We start from the raw sequence: 17,812 nt of genomic DNA, 5'->3' as shown, positions 1-17,812 counted from the left end.
TCTAAACAGCACCCAAAAGGCAACACCTCCTAACACTGTTGCACTGGGGATTAAGTTTCCAGCACGTGAATTTTGGAAGGACACATACAAACCATAGCATTGTCGTTCTCATGTTGGCTTATTGTTTTTTGCAGTGAATACCTAATAGCTCTTTGGGGATTCTCTTGTCTTCAGATCCATAAAATGCCTTGGTATTTTCCGTTATTATCATTTGAACAGATGCATATGACACATAGTTCTTGTGAATAATTTTAGAGTAGTAGCTGGAGTGTTTGTGTTTCTTTCTTTTGTGTGTGTGTGTGTGTGTGTGTGTGTGTCTGTTCATGGGGATACCATGTCACTACATTTTCGTTTTATATGTGCTTTTGGGAAAAGATAAGTCTGGTTGCAGAATGAAAAATGAATTGGTGGGTGGATAAATCCCAAGGCAGAGAGGCCAATTAGAAAGCTATTTTTATAATCCAAGAGAAAGATTTGAAGTCAATCAGAGCTAGGTAACTACAGTGGTGAAGGAAGAGTTAATACATGAGACAGTTACTTAGGAATTACTTAGGAATTGTTTTGACTTCATATCTTTACTGAAATAAATGGAGATGAACTACAGGACATGTTAATCATTTGGGTTTAGTGAGTGAAAGAGATTCTGAGGGGATATTTCAGGTTTCTGACTGGAGCATTTGGATAGAACTGGTGTAAGTTACTGAGAAACAGGATTAGAAATCAAACATTTGGTGAGCTAGATAAAGTTTCAGTTTTGAAAATGTAAAATCTGACATGTTCATGGGATACCCAAATTACTTCTGTTTAGATATTACAGTTTAAGGGGAGATTTTGAAACACAGAAGACAAAGCTGGGCTGATGACATAAACTTAGAGACATTCACTAAAATATGAAAATATAAAACAGTATAATACCCGAATTCACCCAGGGAATATGTGCAGATTGAGAAGAGATAGAGGACCCATAACAAAAGCTAAGGCATGCCAATACTTAATATTTGAGTAGAAAATAGGAAGCCACATCAGGAAACAAATAAAACAAAGGATAGAAAACAGTGAGAATTGTAGCAAACAGAAGACTGTACTTAAAATGAGACAGAAATCTGCATAGAAAATGCCAACTCAAGATTATGTAAGACAGGGACCCAAAGGTGACAAATTGGACTTACTTTTAATAATGTCCTGTAACATTGGCAAAAAGCAATTTCTGTACCAGAAGGGAGCAGAAATTACTTGTGGGACTTAAATCGAGTAGACATAAGGAAATGGAGGAAATGAATATTGATAAAGCTTTGAAGAAAGTTTGCATTAAAAAGAAGGAGTGAGAAAAGTTGGAGGTTACTAGAAGATGGAGGTTTTTTGTTTTGTTTTGTTTTCTTTTAAGGTTAGAAAAGGCTAGAATATTTTAAAATGCTGATTAGAGAAGGCAATACAGTAAAAGGGTAAATTTGAAGATCCAAGAGATGGTGGAAAAAATAATGTAACCCCCAGAACTGTAAGCTTGGGTAACAACCACATGTGTAGGAGCGATATCACTTCTTTTAGAAAAAAAGAGAATACCAAAAATATAGGGGAAAATGTAGGAAAATGTGAAGATTAAGAGTCCTGAATTTGATGGAGTTCTCTCATGGCTGCTGCTCTCTCTGTCGGATAGAAAGTTAGGTCATCTCTTTAAAGGATGATATACAAGGTTACATCAAAAATTTGTGGAAAACTAGAATTAAAAGACAATGCAATTCTTTTAATGAACTTTTGAAATATCCTCATATGTTAGTAAGATTACAAGGTAGAGGAGTATTGAGAAATTAAAAACTGTGTTAAGGTATCTGAGAAGAGTTCATGAATAGTGTATGAATTTTACAGATACTGGGGAGCATGGCTTATGAGCAGAGTTAAGCATAAACAAATTTAATTATTGCATTAATTCAAAGCAATGCTTACCAACAGTTTGTTTATATATATATAGCAAGAGAGAGAGAGAGAGTGCAAGTAAAAATTTATAACATTTTATGGCACGTGGGGTATATTGACAAGGCTCCTTGAAGCCAGAGGTAGCTGGTCTGTAGTACCTAGAAATTGCTACCTGGCCAAGGGCTATGGGGATCAATATCTAGACCCACCTGGAACCCATGTGTTGACACATTGACACCCAGATGAGAGGCTATGACCAAGTTCTGCTTTCCTGGTGGATGTCATAAAAGAAAAGAGGAAGAGAGACAAAATATTTGTGAGAGTAGTTTCATGGAATGAAAGAAAAATGGTGCAAAGGCCTGGAGGCCAAAAAGTGTAATGAGAGAAACTGAGAATTGCAAACAAGTATATGGATGGTTATCACAACTGATTAATGGAATAACAATATGTTAGTGGACTGTATTCATTATTTGAGAGAGAAAGCAGTATGATTTTGATAGCAATATCCTTGGTTTGCCCATGGAAGTGTTCTACTGATGTGAAATGAATTTCCTTAACATTCTGCTCTATTGGAAAGTCGAATATTAAGGAAACGAGAGATGGTTTGCTTTGATGTTTCGTCTAAATGCATTCACCAAGATTACAGAATTAGCATTGAAAAGAAGACTTCTCAGGCAAGAATATCCTTAGTGTAAGAGGAAAGTTTCTAGAGAAGGAAAAAAACAATGAGGGTGTAGATGACAGTGTCATCAATTGTCATTAGTCTTAGCAATACAGTGATTTTTACATGAACAGGGATTAGTGGCCAGGAAATGTGACCTGAGCATATTAACTGTACTGGACACCCTTAACTTCCTAGAATGTGGTAGAATAAACAGCTGCCTGTATAAGAAGGATACATCTTACTGAAATGGTGATTAAATTATTTGGTTCTGTACTATTATTATAACATATAAATAACACAAAATATTAAAAGTATCAAAAACAGGTAGCAAAATAAAAGTTTAAGAAAACTTGGTAAGTTTGGGAGAGGACAGTCTTCTCTCCGCCATGGTATTCTTGCTTATGTTGTCCCCGTGTGGACGGTTTCATGCCATGGTGGATATTATCTGGCAAAGGGATGCTGTAATGCTGCAATTTTTCAGATGTAGTTAATCGCTTTTGCCAGTTAATAATTCCTTATATTAAATTTTCCTATTCAAATTACTAATGTAGTTTTGATGTCCTGTCTGGACCCAGTGTGATATACCCATTGATTTCTGGCTGTGACAGTATTTCATGCATTCTAAAGCACACTTTTTTGGGGAGGGGGAGGTTAACATTTTAGCATTGCTATAGCCAGAGAGCCAACAACTGATGGTGCGTATATCAAATTTGCGATGAATCTACCAATGTGTCATCTCAGATTTCATTACATGTGGTGGGTTTTCCTGCTGTAATCTCTGTTCTACATTCTAATTTTCAAGGGCTAGAGAAGAATAATCAAGTAACTATGCCTACATGTTCAGAAAGAATATCCTGTCCTTAGTCTAGACATATGTATTTAAATCTCGATTTTAAAAATGACTTGGACTTGCTGAAAAAACTTAGGTTACTTTAGAAACTGAAACTTCCAGTGGAATTCTCCACATATATCTCCTTATTTCTTTTCGAGTATACTTAACTTTCTCTCTCTCTTTCATCGTCTACTTTTCTTATTTCCATTTCTCTGTAATAGAAATAGATATCTTAATTCTTGGAAATATATTGCCATTTTTCCCCCTAACAAGGCCATTTTCATAAACTACTGGAAAGGAGAATTAGGAAATAGATCATAAACTTTCTCTACTCTGTCCTTTCAGGAATAAGAATTCTACAGGCCAAATATCGCTTATCACAATTGAATGACCAGTCCCCTTTGATATTCTTCCCTAGTTAAATAGATATTTCATAGCCCATCTCCCAATTGCTTCATGAGCAGTATCTCATTAGTATCCTCACAGTACAATGTGTAACTATTTGTGAATGAATAAATACTTTCACTGCAGTGAGATTAGTGTGTGATTAGCAAGTGTCTACTAAGAAAGGAACTGATTTGAAAGCATAAATTCTAACCAATTTACATAGCTTCCCTGATGAATTCAAGCTTGAATCAATTTGTACTCAGACTTTGGAATGTGTTGTAATTTTGACTAAAAACTGAAACAAGATTATTTCTGTAAATCTAATATCTTCTTTCTGAAGTGCTCTCTGATATAAAATCTACTGTACCATGAAATAAATCTGTTGTACTTTTCCTTTCAATTCTGATGACATGCCTAATAAACTCCTGCTTCATTATATAGAAAAATTATTAATTTTGAGACTGAGCATTATAGGAAAATGGGTTTCCGTATTGTTATTACACCTGATAGACTATTAGGAAATCTGCATGTGTATAGTTATCAAGAGTAATCTTGTTATTACCAATTGTTCATGACCTGGAAATAGGTTCAAAATTGCTAAAGATGCAATCAGAGATAATTTCTAACATTTATGTGGCTCACAGCTTTAAGAAACTTGCATAATTTTACCAATTTTATCTTATAAATTCTAATAACAAAGTGTTCATGTTTGAACAATGAAAAGTAGTAACATTTACTGAGCAGTCCCAGATTATTTTATTAAACTTCCATTAATATGAGGATTCTTTATGAGATTAAGAATAAAAGACTTGGTACTAACTTACTAGATTCTGTGGCTTTGAAAATGCCCTGCCAGCAACAAAACAACAAAGTACTTTACTTGCCTCTTTATTTTTCTTGTTTCCATTAAATTAATGTAACTGAAATATTTGTGTTTGTGGGGGGAGGGGGAAACCCTAAAGATATTGAATATGTTTATTTTGCAGTAATGCTATTAAATTATATATATATATCTGTAAATACCCCCAGAAGCCAATGCAACTGACACTTATAAAATGGGTCCTTATAGAAGTAACCACAGAAAAAAAGGGAAGAAGAGTAGAGATTGAAAACTAAAACATGACATATTCTTCTGTGTATTGTCAAAAATAGGAGTTTGCAGAGAGAGATGGTGGAAGCAGAGAGAGCAAAGAGAGAGAGAGAGATAGACTCTTCTCTTCTTTTAAAGCTCTCAGAACCACACCCCTGACCACCCTTTTTAATCCATTCACTACGGCATAGTCATACAATCCAATCACCTCTTCAAGGCTCCACCTTTCAACTACCATAATAGGATTTCCCACCTTCTTAACAGTCACTGTGGGGGCTAAGCTTCTAATACATAAAACTTGGGGAATACAATTCAAGCTTCAATGAGTTTGGGGGGACATAATTCAATCCACTACAGTCTTGAACAGTTTTAACACTGGAGAAAAATATCCCTCACCAAAAATTAATAAATTAGAATTCAAATTGAACTGGAGTAACAAGAGTCACTTCCACGAGAGACTAAATATCTCTGGGGCATTCATAACCAATGTGCTAACTCTATAAAGCTGAAAACCAACTCTGGATTGTGGTGATCCCAATGGAGGTTGTAGCTCCTTGAAAACCTAGCCTTAGCTATGTTTAAAAGTGTCATCTCTTATCTCTTAAACCAAAACAGTTTCTTTGAAAATAGCCAAATGGAGAAATTGGGTCCACAATATTAAATGTATAGCTTGATTTTTTAAAGTGCCTTTGTTTAAGTGGTTTTTGCATGGGTTCAAAGTTCTCTATGTGAAACCCCTTTCTCGGGAATGTGTGCATTATAATTCACTAATTACTCAAAAAAGAAGCTGAGGCAGAAAAATATGTGAGGCTGCAGATCAATCAGAAATAAAAACTAATCATCTTTAAAAAAAAATAGGAGTTTGCAAGGCTAATTGCAAGTTCTAAAGTTTTCTAGACATGTGTGGCAATACTGTAAAGAGGAATTTCTATAAATATGATTTTGTGTATTCTCATTTAAAAGCTGTTGCTTTCCCACACAAATAACTTTTAAGTAAGTAAATCCTGTAATTTGATTTTCAAGACTAAAAGAAAAAAAAAATATTTAGCATAAACCAATCAGCAGCTCATAATCTGTGAAGTAAATATTCACAAAAAAATCTGTGATTAAATATTTTTAGTTAACGCAATGTATCACAGTTGTGAGAAAACTTTATTAGTGTCTCTGTGATGATTTTATTGTGTCACCCCTACATTTTCATACATGTCTATTTCCGCCTGTCTATAAACTCTCGCTTCTCATCATGTTATTAGACATTCGCAGGTTCAGCATGCCTAGACTTCTGGTTAAAGAGAAATATGACTAGGGGCTTCCTGGGGACTCATTCACACAGATAATAAAGTCTCAAGTCAGCCTTCTGCTTCCATGACTAGTGTCTGGTCTTTGCAGTGGAGTGTCTATGTGGACATTAAGATGAAGTATCAGCCTTTCTGTTAACCTCACCTTCTAGGGTCATCCTGCCTATTCAGACCCTTTGACTAAGATCTTAGGTATTCACTGCTCAGCTTCAGTCCAAGGTCCTAGTACACAATTTTCCCAATTCACCTGCAAAGAATATGCAACTGTTGTAGATTCTACCTGTAAGACATTGGAGGAAATAAAAGGAAGTACACTTCTGGTTTTGTATAACACAGACCATGCTAGACCTATTAGGTCTGTGAGTGTTTGAACCAAGAAATAACACTTCTCTGCCTGAGTCTGAGCCAAAATATGAAAAATGTCATATGCTTCCAGCAGAGAACCAAAATATTAAATTGATTAGTAATAATGTATAGGAGAACATATCTCACTGTAGGATCCAAATGAGTATATCCAGTCTGGAGAGTGAAGTACCTAACATACCAGTACCAGTGAGAAAGGCAAGAGACAGTGATCAACTCTCCTGCTAAGTGGAACTTTGAAAAATTAGCTCCACTGTAAACTAAGAATTTTGAACCAATGGCTATTTCTCACCACCTGGGTAACTCATGGCACCATTTGTGGTCCAAGAGTTTTAAGGAAAAGTTACCTAAATATAAACTAAGCATGGAAGAGTAGAGACATTTTCTTTAACTCTAGGTTTCTACCTAATTTAAATGTATTACTGGTAGAAGTATTGGTTTTCTTTCAGACTGCTTGGATCAGGACTCATGGCTATGAATTCTGACCTCGGCTGTGAGTGAAAGGGCTACTGTTCTAACCTGACTTGAAATTATGGAGCCCTTTCTCCCTGTTTTTCAGGCCAGATTCTGCACTACAGTCCCACCATGAACAGTACTGAGTGCCCTGACTTCTTTTCTACCTAGGAGAAAATCTGACATACTACGCTATACAGTGAGATCTTTGTTCATACCAATAAGTTTAGTAAGGTTTTTTTGAAACGTAATTGGTTATGCATATTTGTGAGGTACAGAGTTGAATATCAATACCTGTGTACAATATGTAATGTTCAAATTAGGATAATTAGTATATTCATCATTACAAAACTTAATCATACTTTGTGACCCTTTATCAATTTCTCCCTGACAACCCCCCCCACCACCTCAAGTAACCAGTTTTGCTCTCTCCTTTTGGAAGCTCAACTTATTATTCTTATTATTGTATCTTTCTTTCTTTTTAAATTCATTTGTTTAATTTATAGCTCCCATTTGAGTGAGGACATGTGGAATTTCATGTTCGGTGCCTGCCTTATTTCACTTAACATAAATTTCCACATGCTCATTATTTATTTTATGGCTGAGTAGCATTTTGTTGTGTAAAAATACCCCATTTTTTTTATCCAGTTGTCCATCAATAGACGTTAAGGTTGTTTCCAACTCTTGGCTATTGTAGATAGAGCTGTGATAAACATAGGAGTGTAGATATCCCTCTGACATGATGATTTTCATTCCTTAGGATATATACCCAGTAGTGGGATTGCTGGATTATACGGTAGTTCTATCTGCAGTTGTTTGAGAAACATTTGTACTGATTTCCGTAATGGCTGGACTAATTTACAGTCCCATCAGCAGTGTGGAAGGGTTCCCCTTTCTCCACATCCTTGCCAGCATTTGTTATTCTCTGTCATTTTGATAATAGCCAGTCTAACTGGGGTGAAATGCTATCTCCTTGTGGTTTGATTTGCATTCCCCTGATGATTAGTGAAGTTGAGCATTTTTTCATGTACCTTTTGGACATTTGTGTGTCTTTGAGAAATGACTATGCAGCTCTTTTGACCATTTTTTATTGGAATATTTTTTTTTTCTGATGTTTAGGTTCTTTGTATAGTATAGATATTAATCCCTTGTCATATTTATAGTTTTCAAATATTTTCTCCCATTCTGTAGGTTGTCTTTTCATTATGTTGTTTGTTTCCTTTCTGTGCTAAAGCTTTTTAGTTTGACATAATCACATTTGTTTATTTTTACTTTTGTTGTCTGTGCTTTGGGGGTCTTATTCATGAAGTCTTTGAACAGTCCTATATCCTGAGGTGTTTCCCCTATGTTTTCTTTTATGAGTTTTATAGTTTCCTGTCTTATACTTAAGTTTCTAATTTTGGGATGATTTTGGTGTATGGCAAGAGATAGTAATCTAGTTTTATTTTTCTACACATGGATATCCAGTTTTCCCAGCACCACTTACTGAAGAGGTTGTCCCTTCCCCAATTTATGCTCTTGGTGCCTCTGTCAAAGATTAGTTGTCTGTAAGTATGTGGGTTGATTTTTGGGTTTTCTACCCTGTTCCATTGCTCAGTATGTCTGTTTGTATGCCATACCATTGCTTTTTTGGTTATTGCAGCTTTGAGTATAGCTTGACGTCAAGTAGTGTAATGTCTCCAGCTTTATTTTTGTTGTTGTTCAGGATTGCTTTGGCTATTCAGGGCTTGTTATTGTTCCCTATGAATGTTAGGATTGTTTTTTTCTGTTTCTGTGAAGAACATCATTGATATTTTGTTGGGTTCACATTGAATCTGTAGATCACTTTGGGGAGAACGGACATTTAATCAGTGTTAGGTATTCATGAACATGGAATGTGTTTCCATTTTTTTGTGTCTTTTTAAAATTCTTTCAGTAGTGATTTGTAGTTGTCAATATAGAGATCGTTCATCTACTTTGTTAAATTGATTCCTAAGTTTTTGTTTTTTTGTTTCTTTTGGTAGCTGTAGTAAATGCACTTGCTTTCTTGATTTATTTTTCTGCTAGTTTGTTGTTGGAGTATAAAAACGCTATGGGTATTTGTATATTGATTTTGTATCTGGCAAATTTACTGAATTCTTTTATCAGCTCTAAGAGTTTTTTGGTAGTTTTAGGTTTTTCTATATATAGGATCATGCCACCTGCAAACAGGGACATGTTGACTTCATCTTTTTCTATCTGCATGCCCTTTCTTTCTTTCCCTTTCCTGATTGCTCTGTCGAGTGTGGACATCCTTGTCTTGTTCCTATTCTTAAAGGAAAAGCTTACAGATTTTCAGGATGATATTTGTAATGGATTTCTCATATATGGCTTTTATTATGTTGGGGTACTTTTCTTCTATACATAATTTATTGAGAGTGTCATGAAGTAGTGTTGAATTTTGTCAAATGCTTTTTCTGCACCTGTTGAGCTAATCATACAGTTTTTTTCCTTGATATTATTGATATGGTGTGTCACATTTATTGACTTGAGTATGTTGAACCATACTTGCATACCTGGGATGAATTCCACTTGATCATAGTGTATTTTTTTTTTTTTTGATGTATTGCTGTGTTCTGTTTGCTAATGTTTTGTTAAGGATTTTTGTATCTGTGTTCATCAAAGATATTGACCTGTGATTTTCTTTTATGTTGTTCTACTTTGTCTTGTATTGGTATCAGGGTGATGCTGGCCTCATAGAATGAATTTGGGAGAATGGCTATGTTTCAATTTTCTGGAATAGTTTGAAGAAAATTGTTATAAATGACAATTTTCTGGAATAGTTTGAAAAGAACTGGCATAAATTTATTTTAAAGACTTGGTAGAATTCAGCAGTAAAGCCATCTGGTCGTGAGTTTTTCTTTATTGGGAAACTGCTGATAACTACTTCATTCTCATTGCTTGTTATTGGTCTCTTCAGGTTTTCTATTTTCCCTAGTTCAGTCTTGTTAGTTTTTGTATCCAGAAATTTATCCATTTCCTTCAGATTTTCAAATTTGTTGGTGTATAGTTGTTTACAATAGTCTGTAATGATTCTTTGTATTCTTTATACTGGTTATAATTCTTTCCTTTTTCATTTCTGATTTTGGTTGCTTTCGTCTTCTCTACTATTTAAGTTAGCCTAGCTAATGGTTTGTCTATTTTATCTTCTCAAAAATCAACTTTTCATTTTATTAATCATTTGTATTGTTTCTGAGTCTCTGTTTCATTTGGTTCTGCTCTGATCTTAATTATTTCTTTCCGTCTACTAATTTTGGGACTGGATTGTTTTTGTTTTTCTAGTTCTTTGAGGTATAGCATTAGGTTGTTTATTTGAAATCTTTCTATCTTTTGATATAAGCATTTATTGCAATAAACGTCCCTCTTGGTACTGCTTTTGCAGTATCCCACATGTTTGGGCATAATGTGTCATTATTTTCATTAGTTAGTTTCAAGATAATTTTTAATAAGCTGCTTAAATTCTTCTTGGATATATAGGTCTTTCAGGAGCATGTTCTTTAATTTCCATATATTTGTATACTGTCCAGATTCCCAGTTTTAATCCATTCTGGTCTGAAAAGATACTTGAAATGATTTATTTATTTATTTATTTTAAATTTGTTGAGACTTGATTTTTTACCTAACATGGTCTATCCTGGAGACTGTTCCATGCACTGATGAGAAAATGTGTATTCTGTAGTTGTTGAATAAAATGACCTGTTGATGTCTGCCAGATTTAATTGGTCTAAAGAGCAATTTCAATCCTGTGTTTCTCTATTGATTTGTTGCCTAGATGATCTGCCCAATGTTGACAGAGGGTGTTGAGGTTCCAAACTATTATTGTATTGAGGTCTCTCTCTCTTTAGGTCTAATAGTGTTTGCTTTATATATATATATATATGTATATATATGGGTGCTCTGATGTTGGTGCATATATATTTATGATTGTTATATCATCTTACTGAATAGATTCCTTTATAATTATATAATGACTTTCTTTGTCTCTTTTTATATGTTTTTTAGGTTTAAAGTCTTTTTTATCCAATATTAGAAGATTCCTGCTCATATTGGTTTCCATTTTTGTAGTATATCTTTTTTATCCCTTCATTATTAGTCTGCGTAAATCTTTACAGGTGAAGTGAAATTCTTTAGGCAGCATAAAGTTGAACCTAGTTTTTTAATACAGCCAGCCAGTCTATGTGTTTATTTATTTATTTTGTTTTTTTTAAGTTTTATTTTGTCGATATACATTGTGGCTGATTATTGCTCCCCATCACCAAAATCTCCCTCCCTGCTCCCTCCCCCCCTCCCCCCAACAATGTCCTTTCTGTTTGCTTGTTGTATCAACTTCAAGTAGTTGTGGTTGTTATATCTTCTCCCCCCCCCCGGTTTTTTTTTTTTTGTGTGTGTGTGTGTCTGTGTGTGTGTGTGTGTGTGTGTGTGTGTGAATTTATATATTAATTTTTAGCTCCCACCAATAAGTGAGAACATGTGGTATTTCTCTTTCTGTGCCTGACTTGTTTCACTTAATATAATTCTCTCAAGGTCCATCCATGTTGTTGCAAATGGCAGTATTTCATTCGTTTTTATAGCTGAGTAGTATTCCATTGTGTAGATGTACCACATTTTCCGTATCCACTCATCTGATGATGGACATTTGGGCTGGTTCCAACTCGTCGCTATTGTAAAGAGTGCTGCAATGAACATTGGGGAACAGGTATACCTTCGACTTGATGATTTCCATTCCTCTGGGTATATTCCCAACAGTGGGATAGCTGGGTCGTATGGTAGATCTATCTGCAATTGTTTGAGGAACCTCCATACCATTTTCCATAGAGGCTGCACCATTTTGCAGTCCCACCAACAATGTATGAGAGTTCCTTTTTCTCCGCAACCTCGCCAGCATTTATCGTTCAGGGTCTTTGGGATTTTAGCCATCCTAACTGGGGTTAGATGGTATCTCAGTGTGGTTTTGATTTGCATTTCCCGGATGCTGAGTGATGTTGAGCATTTTTTCATATGTCTGTTGGCCATTTGTATATCTTCCTTAGAGAAATGCCTACTTAGCTCTTTTGCCCATTTTTTAATTGGGTTGCTTGTTTTCTTCTTGTAAAGTTGTTTGAGTTCCTTATATATTCTGGATATTAATCCTTTGTCAGATGTGTATTTTGCAAATATTTTCTCCCACTCTGTTGGTTGTCTTTTAACTCTGTTAATTGTTTCTTTTGCTGTGCAGAAGCTTTTTAGTTTGATATAATCCCATTTGTTTATTTTTCCTATTGTTGCCCGTGCTTTTGGGGTCGTATTCACAAAGTCTGTGTCCAGTCCTATTTCCTGAAGTGTTTCTCCTATGTTTTCTTTAAGAAGTTTTATTGTTTCAGGGTGTATATTTAAATCCTTAATCCATTTTGAGTTGATTTTAGTATACGGTGAGAGGTATGGATCTAGTTTCATTCTCCTGCATATGGATATCCAGTTATCCCAGCACCATTTGCTGAAGAGGCAGTCCCTTCGCCAGTGAATAGGCTTGGTGCCTTTGTCAAAGATCGGATGGCAGTAAGTGTGTGTGTTGATTTCTGGATTCTCTATTCTATTCCATTGGTCAGTGTGTCTGTTTTTATGCCAGTACAATACTGTTGTGGTTATTATAGCTTTGTAGTATAGCTTAAAGTCAGGTAGTGTTATGCCTCCAGCTTTATTTTTTTTGTTCAGCATTGCTTTGGCTATGCGTGGTCTTTTATTGTTCCATATAAATGTCTGGATAGTTTTTTCCATTTCTGAGAAAAATGTCTTTGGAATTTTGATGGGGATTGCATTGAATTTGTATATCACTTTGGGTAGTATGGACATTTTCACTATGTTGATTCTTCCAATCCAAGAGCATGGGATATCTTTCCATCTTCTTGTATCCTCTCTAATTTCTCTCAGCAGTGGTTTGTAGTTCTCATGATAGAGATTTTTCACCTCCTTAGTTAACTCAATTCCTAAGTATTTTATTTTTTTGGTGGCTATTGTAAATGGGCAGGCTTTCTTGATTTCTCGTTCTGCATGTTCACTATTGGAGAAAAGAAATGCTACTGATTTTTGTGTGTTGATTTTGTATCCTGCTACTGTGCTGAAATCATTTATCAATTCCAACAGTTTTTTTGTGGAGGTTTTAGGCTGTTCGATATATAGGATCATGTCATCTGCAAAGAGGGACAGTTTGACTTCATCTTTTCCAATCTGGATGCCCTTTATTTCCTTCTCTTCTCTGATTGCTCTGGCTAGTACTTCCAACACTATGTTGAATAGGAGTGGTGAGAGTGGGTATCCTTGTGTAGTTCCTGTTCTTAAAGGAAAAGCTTTCAGCTTTTCCCCATTCAGGATGATATTGGCAGTGGGTTTGTCATATATGGCTTTAATTATGTTGAGATACTTTCCCTCTATACCTAACTTATAGAGGGTCTTTGTCATGAATAAGTGCTGAACTTTATCAAATGCTTTTTCAGCATTTATAGAGATCATCATATGGTCGTTGTGTTTGAGTTTATTAATATGGTGTATCACATTTATTGATTTGCGTATACGCAGTCTATGTGTTTAAATGGCAAATTCATTCCGTTTAGATTTAGGATTGTTATTGAAAAGTATCGTCATATTCCTGGCATTATGTTTATTTTTATTTGGATCTTTTAAATATTTTTTGTTTCTTTCTATCCTTTTTATTATTTATCTTCATTGTTTGTTGGTGTTCTGAAGTGGTAAGATATAGGTTCTTTCTCTTTCTCATTCACATATCTACTCTGCCAGTTAATTTTGCTCTTTCTCATGTATTCATCATGGTGAATATCGTTTTTTGCATTCCATGTGCAGGAATCCCTTGAGGAAATCTTGTAGGGCTCCTCATGTGGTGATGAACTCCTGTAGTTTTTATATTTGTTTGGAAAATACACTATTTATCCTTCATTTCTGAAGGATAGCCTTGCTAGGTATAGTATTTTTAACTGGCAGTTTTCTATTTATTTATTTATTTATTTTAGTGTTTTGAATATATCATCCCATTCTGTTCTGGCCTGTAGGGTTTCTGCTGAGAAATCTGCCATTAGTCTGATAAAGACTCACATGGGTGACTTGATGTTATTCTTTTGCTCTCTTTAGGATTCTCTCTTTGTCTTTGACTGTTGTCAGTTTGACTATAATGTATCTCTGTATTAGTTCATTTTTGTTTCTTATAACAAAATAACTGAAACTAGGTAATTTATAAAAAAACAATATTTTGTCTTTTAATTTGAGAGGTTGTGAAGTGTAAATTCCAGGGAAAACATCAATTGTTGTTTAACTATTCATTCACTTAACAAACATTTTTTTGAGCACCAAAATGTTATAGTAGCCATTCTATGTGCCGAGAATGCTAGAATGACTTTCTTTTTTCTTTTTGTAAGCCTACATTTTTAAGAAAAGAAAAAAAAAATTATATATATATATATGCAACTAACTAAAGAGGGCGGTGTAAACATCACAGAAGTTTGAAGTGACTACCTGTGCCTGAAAAGAATAAACAGAGGCTACCTGAGATGACTTTTGATCAGGGTTTTACAAGGAATCCAGGCATTCTCAGGCAAAAGCACAGGTATCTGAAAAGTCATTGCAGTTGCTTTGAGCAGAGGACATGCAAGAAAATGGGCAAGACAAGAGAAATAAGAACAGGAAGGTAGGCCAGGTGTAGGTCTTGATGTTCCTGTAGAGTATGCTGTGAGCTTTTTACATTATCCTCTAAGTCTGTACTTCTAATGCTACAGCACTGTAATGTATGAATGTAAAACAGTGAAAATCTCAAGAGTGATTGAAGCATCATCTTGGGCTGTCAAGTTTCCATACAGGTTTATATGCATTGCTGTATAGAATGAAATATATATTAACAAGGACAAATGTTGGTGTAAAATTCAATATTTGCATGAATTTTTAAATTAAAGTGTTAAATTTGAAAAACAAAGCAAAACAAAAATGTCTTACTTGTAGGTATCGTGTCAAACACCCCGGAGTGTTTGAGATTATAAATTCACTATCATCATTAGCTAGGGCTTCATTAATAGAAAAGGTTGGAAAACATGGATAAGGAATGAGAACCATTTGAAGTCTGAAATTGTTAGGTATGTCATCATATTTGTCCTTTAGAAATATAAACTGGTGACAGTGAAACATTCAGGTTGATCAGGAGAAATTGTGATTAGAACTCAGAAACATAAGTAGGGGTCTTCAAAAACTTCATGGAAAGATTCAAATTGCCTTTTAATTCCATTTTCCACAAGCTTTTTGAAGTACTCTTGTATTTAATAATAGTAACCTGGGTGGTTGAGTTGGGGGTACATTGTGATTGATTCCAGTGAATATAAGAGTGTGATGAGTGTTTCTCAAATTTCACCATACAGTTCCAATAGTATCATGCAATTAAAACTAGAAGACATTGGTGGAAGAAATTGAAAAAGACACAAAATAAATGGAAAGATAGCCTCTATTCATGGGTTGGAAAAATTAATATCATCAAAATGTCCATATTACCCAAACTAATCTACAAAGTCAATACAATTCTAATCAAAATACCAATGGCATTCTTTATAGAAATAGAAAATATGACCTCAAAATTGGTATAAAACCACCAAAGACCCAGTATAGCCAAAGCAATCTTAAACAAAAAGAACAAAGTTGAAGACATCAACTGCCTGACTTCAAAATATACTATAAAACTACAATAAACAAAACAGCATGGTATAGGCATAAAAACAGACACACTGACCAATCGAACACAATAAATAGCACAGAAATAAAACCACACACACTTAAAGTCAACTAATTTTCAACAAAGGAGCCAAAAATATGCACTAAGGAAAGGACATCCTCTTCAATAAATGGTCCTGGAGAAAAAGGATATCTACATACATTGAAAGTAGACCCCTATCTCTCATCACACACAAAAATCAACTCAAAATGGATGAAAGAGCCGAGCATAACACCTGAAATTGTGAAACTACTAGAAGAAAACTTCTGTAGATTGAAAGACACCCCTGCACACCCCCAACCTAATGAAGGCTTAATCTCCACTGTAACAGTTAAGGGTGGGAAATCCTATTATGGTGATTGAAAGGTGGAGCTTTGAAGAGGTGATTAGAATGTACAGCCATGCCATAGTGAATAGATTAATAATAGTAGTTGAGGCATAGCTTTGAGGGATTTAAAAGGAGAGTGCATGAGCAGCTATTTCTTTCTCTGTGTTCTGCCATTTTCTGCCATGTGAGATCCTTGCATTGCCGTAAAGCCACCACCGAAGACAATCCTCACCAGATGTATTCCCAAGACTTTGAACTTCACAGTTTCTGAAACTGTAAGCAAAAAACACCATTTTCTTTATAAATCACCCAAGTATTTTGCTATAAACAACAGAAATGGACTAATACAAAAACATAGGGGAAATGGTACACAAAATGGTAGTGAACAGCACTTTTTTGAACAAGAATACAAAGGCACAGGAAATTAAAATAAAAATAGATGAATGGGACTACATCTAGCTCAAAAGCTACTGCACAGCAAAGGACACAATCAACAAAATGAAAAGAACCTACAGAATGGGAGAAAGTGATTGTAATCTATATGTCAGACAAGGGGCTAATATTCAGAACATATCAGGAGCTCAAACAACTCATCAGCAAAAAAACAAAAAATTTCAATTAAAAAATGGTCAGAGGACCTGAACAGACATTTTTCTCTTTTAACTTTTAAAAAAATTTAATAATACATACTTTATTTATTTTTAATTTATCAATATGCAATGCAGTGGATTTTTGTGTCCCTTTGCCAGTTCCTCATTTTCCTCCCTCCGACTCTCTACCCCCATCAACATCATATCTGTTCACTTGTCTTAATAAATTCAAGGAATTATTGTGATTGTTGTGTATTCTCTGCTCCCCCGCATTTATTTGTTTGTATATTTATTTATTTATATTTATTAGCTCCCACAAATAAGTGAGAATGTGTGGTATTTTTCTTTCTGTACCGGGCTTATTTCACTTAATATAGTTTTCTCTAAGTCTGCCCATGTTGTTGTGAATGGTACTATTTCTTTTTCTTTTCTTTTCTTTCTTTTTTTTTGGTTGTAGCAGAGTAATATTCCTTTGTGTAAATATACCACATTTACTTATCCACTCATCCAGTGATGGGCATTTAGGCTGATTCCAACTCTTTTCTATTGTAAATAGCACTGCAATAAACATGGGAGTACTGTTATCCCTTTGACATGATGACTTTCATTCCACTGGGTATATAATTAGCAGTAGAATAGCTGGATCATATGGTAGATCTAACTGTAATTGTTTTTATTTTTTATTTATTTATTTTTTTTTTCGTGACCGGCACTCAGCCAGTGAGTGCACCGGTCAGTCCTATATAGGATCCGAACCCGCGGCGGGAGCGTCGCCGCGCTCCCAGCGCAGCACTCTACCAAGTGCGCCATGGGCTCAGCCCTAACTGTAATTGTTTGAGGAACCTCCATACCATTTTCCATAAAGGCTGTACCATTTTGCAGTCCCACTAATAGTGTAGGAGGGTTCCTTTTTCTCTGCATCCTCACCAGCATTTATCATTCTCAGTCTTTTGTATATTAACCATCCTAACTGGAGTGATATTGTACCTCAAAGTGGTTTTGATTTGCACTTCCCAAATGCTGAGTGATGTCAAGCACCTTTCCCTGTGTCCATTGGTCATTCATATATCTTCCTTTGAGAAGTGCCTATTCAGCTCCTTTGCCCATTTTTCATAGGTTACTTGTTTTTTTGCTGTTAAGT

General features: G+C 35.0%; 1 protein-coding gene across 1 annotated transcript in view; it reads left to right on the top strand.

Annotated features, from left to right (window-relative positions):
* The window catches only part of EYS (eyes shut homolog), a 1,675,061-nt gene that overhangs the window by 427,864 nt on the left and 1,229,385 nt on the right, over nucleotides 1-17,812 (top strand). Inside the window, 1 exon segment of the mRNA XM_063097631.1 lies at nucleotides 6,751-6,773. Within this exon segment, the coding sequence (XP_062953701.1) occupies nucleotides 6,751-6,773 (23 nt within the window).

This window comes from Cynocephalus volans, chromosome 5 (genome assembly GCF_027409185.1).
Source record: "Cynocephalus volans isolate mCynVol1 chromosome 5, mCynVol1.pri, whole genome shotgun sequence".
Taxonomy (NCBI): domain Eukaryota; kingdom Metazoa; phylum Chordata; class Mammalia; order Dermoptera; family Cynocephalidae; genus Cynocephalus; species Cynocephalus volans.
The sequence above is the reverse complement of the archived record's forward strand: the minus strand, read 5'-3'. Positions and strand labels throughout refer to the sequence as shown.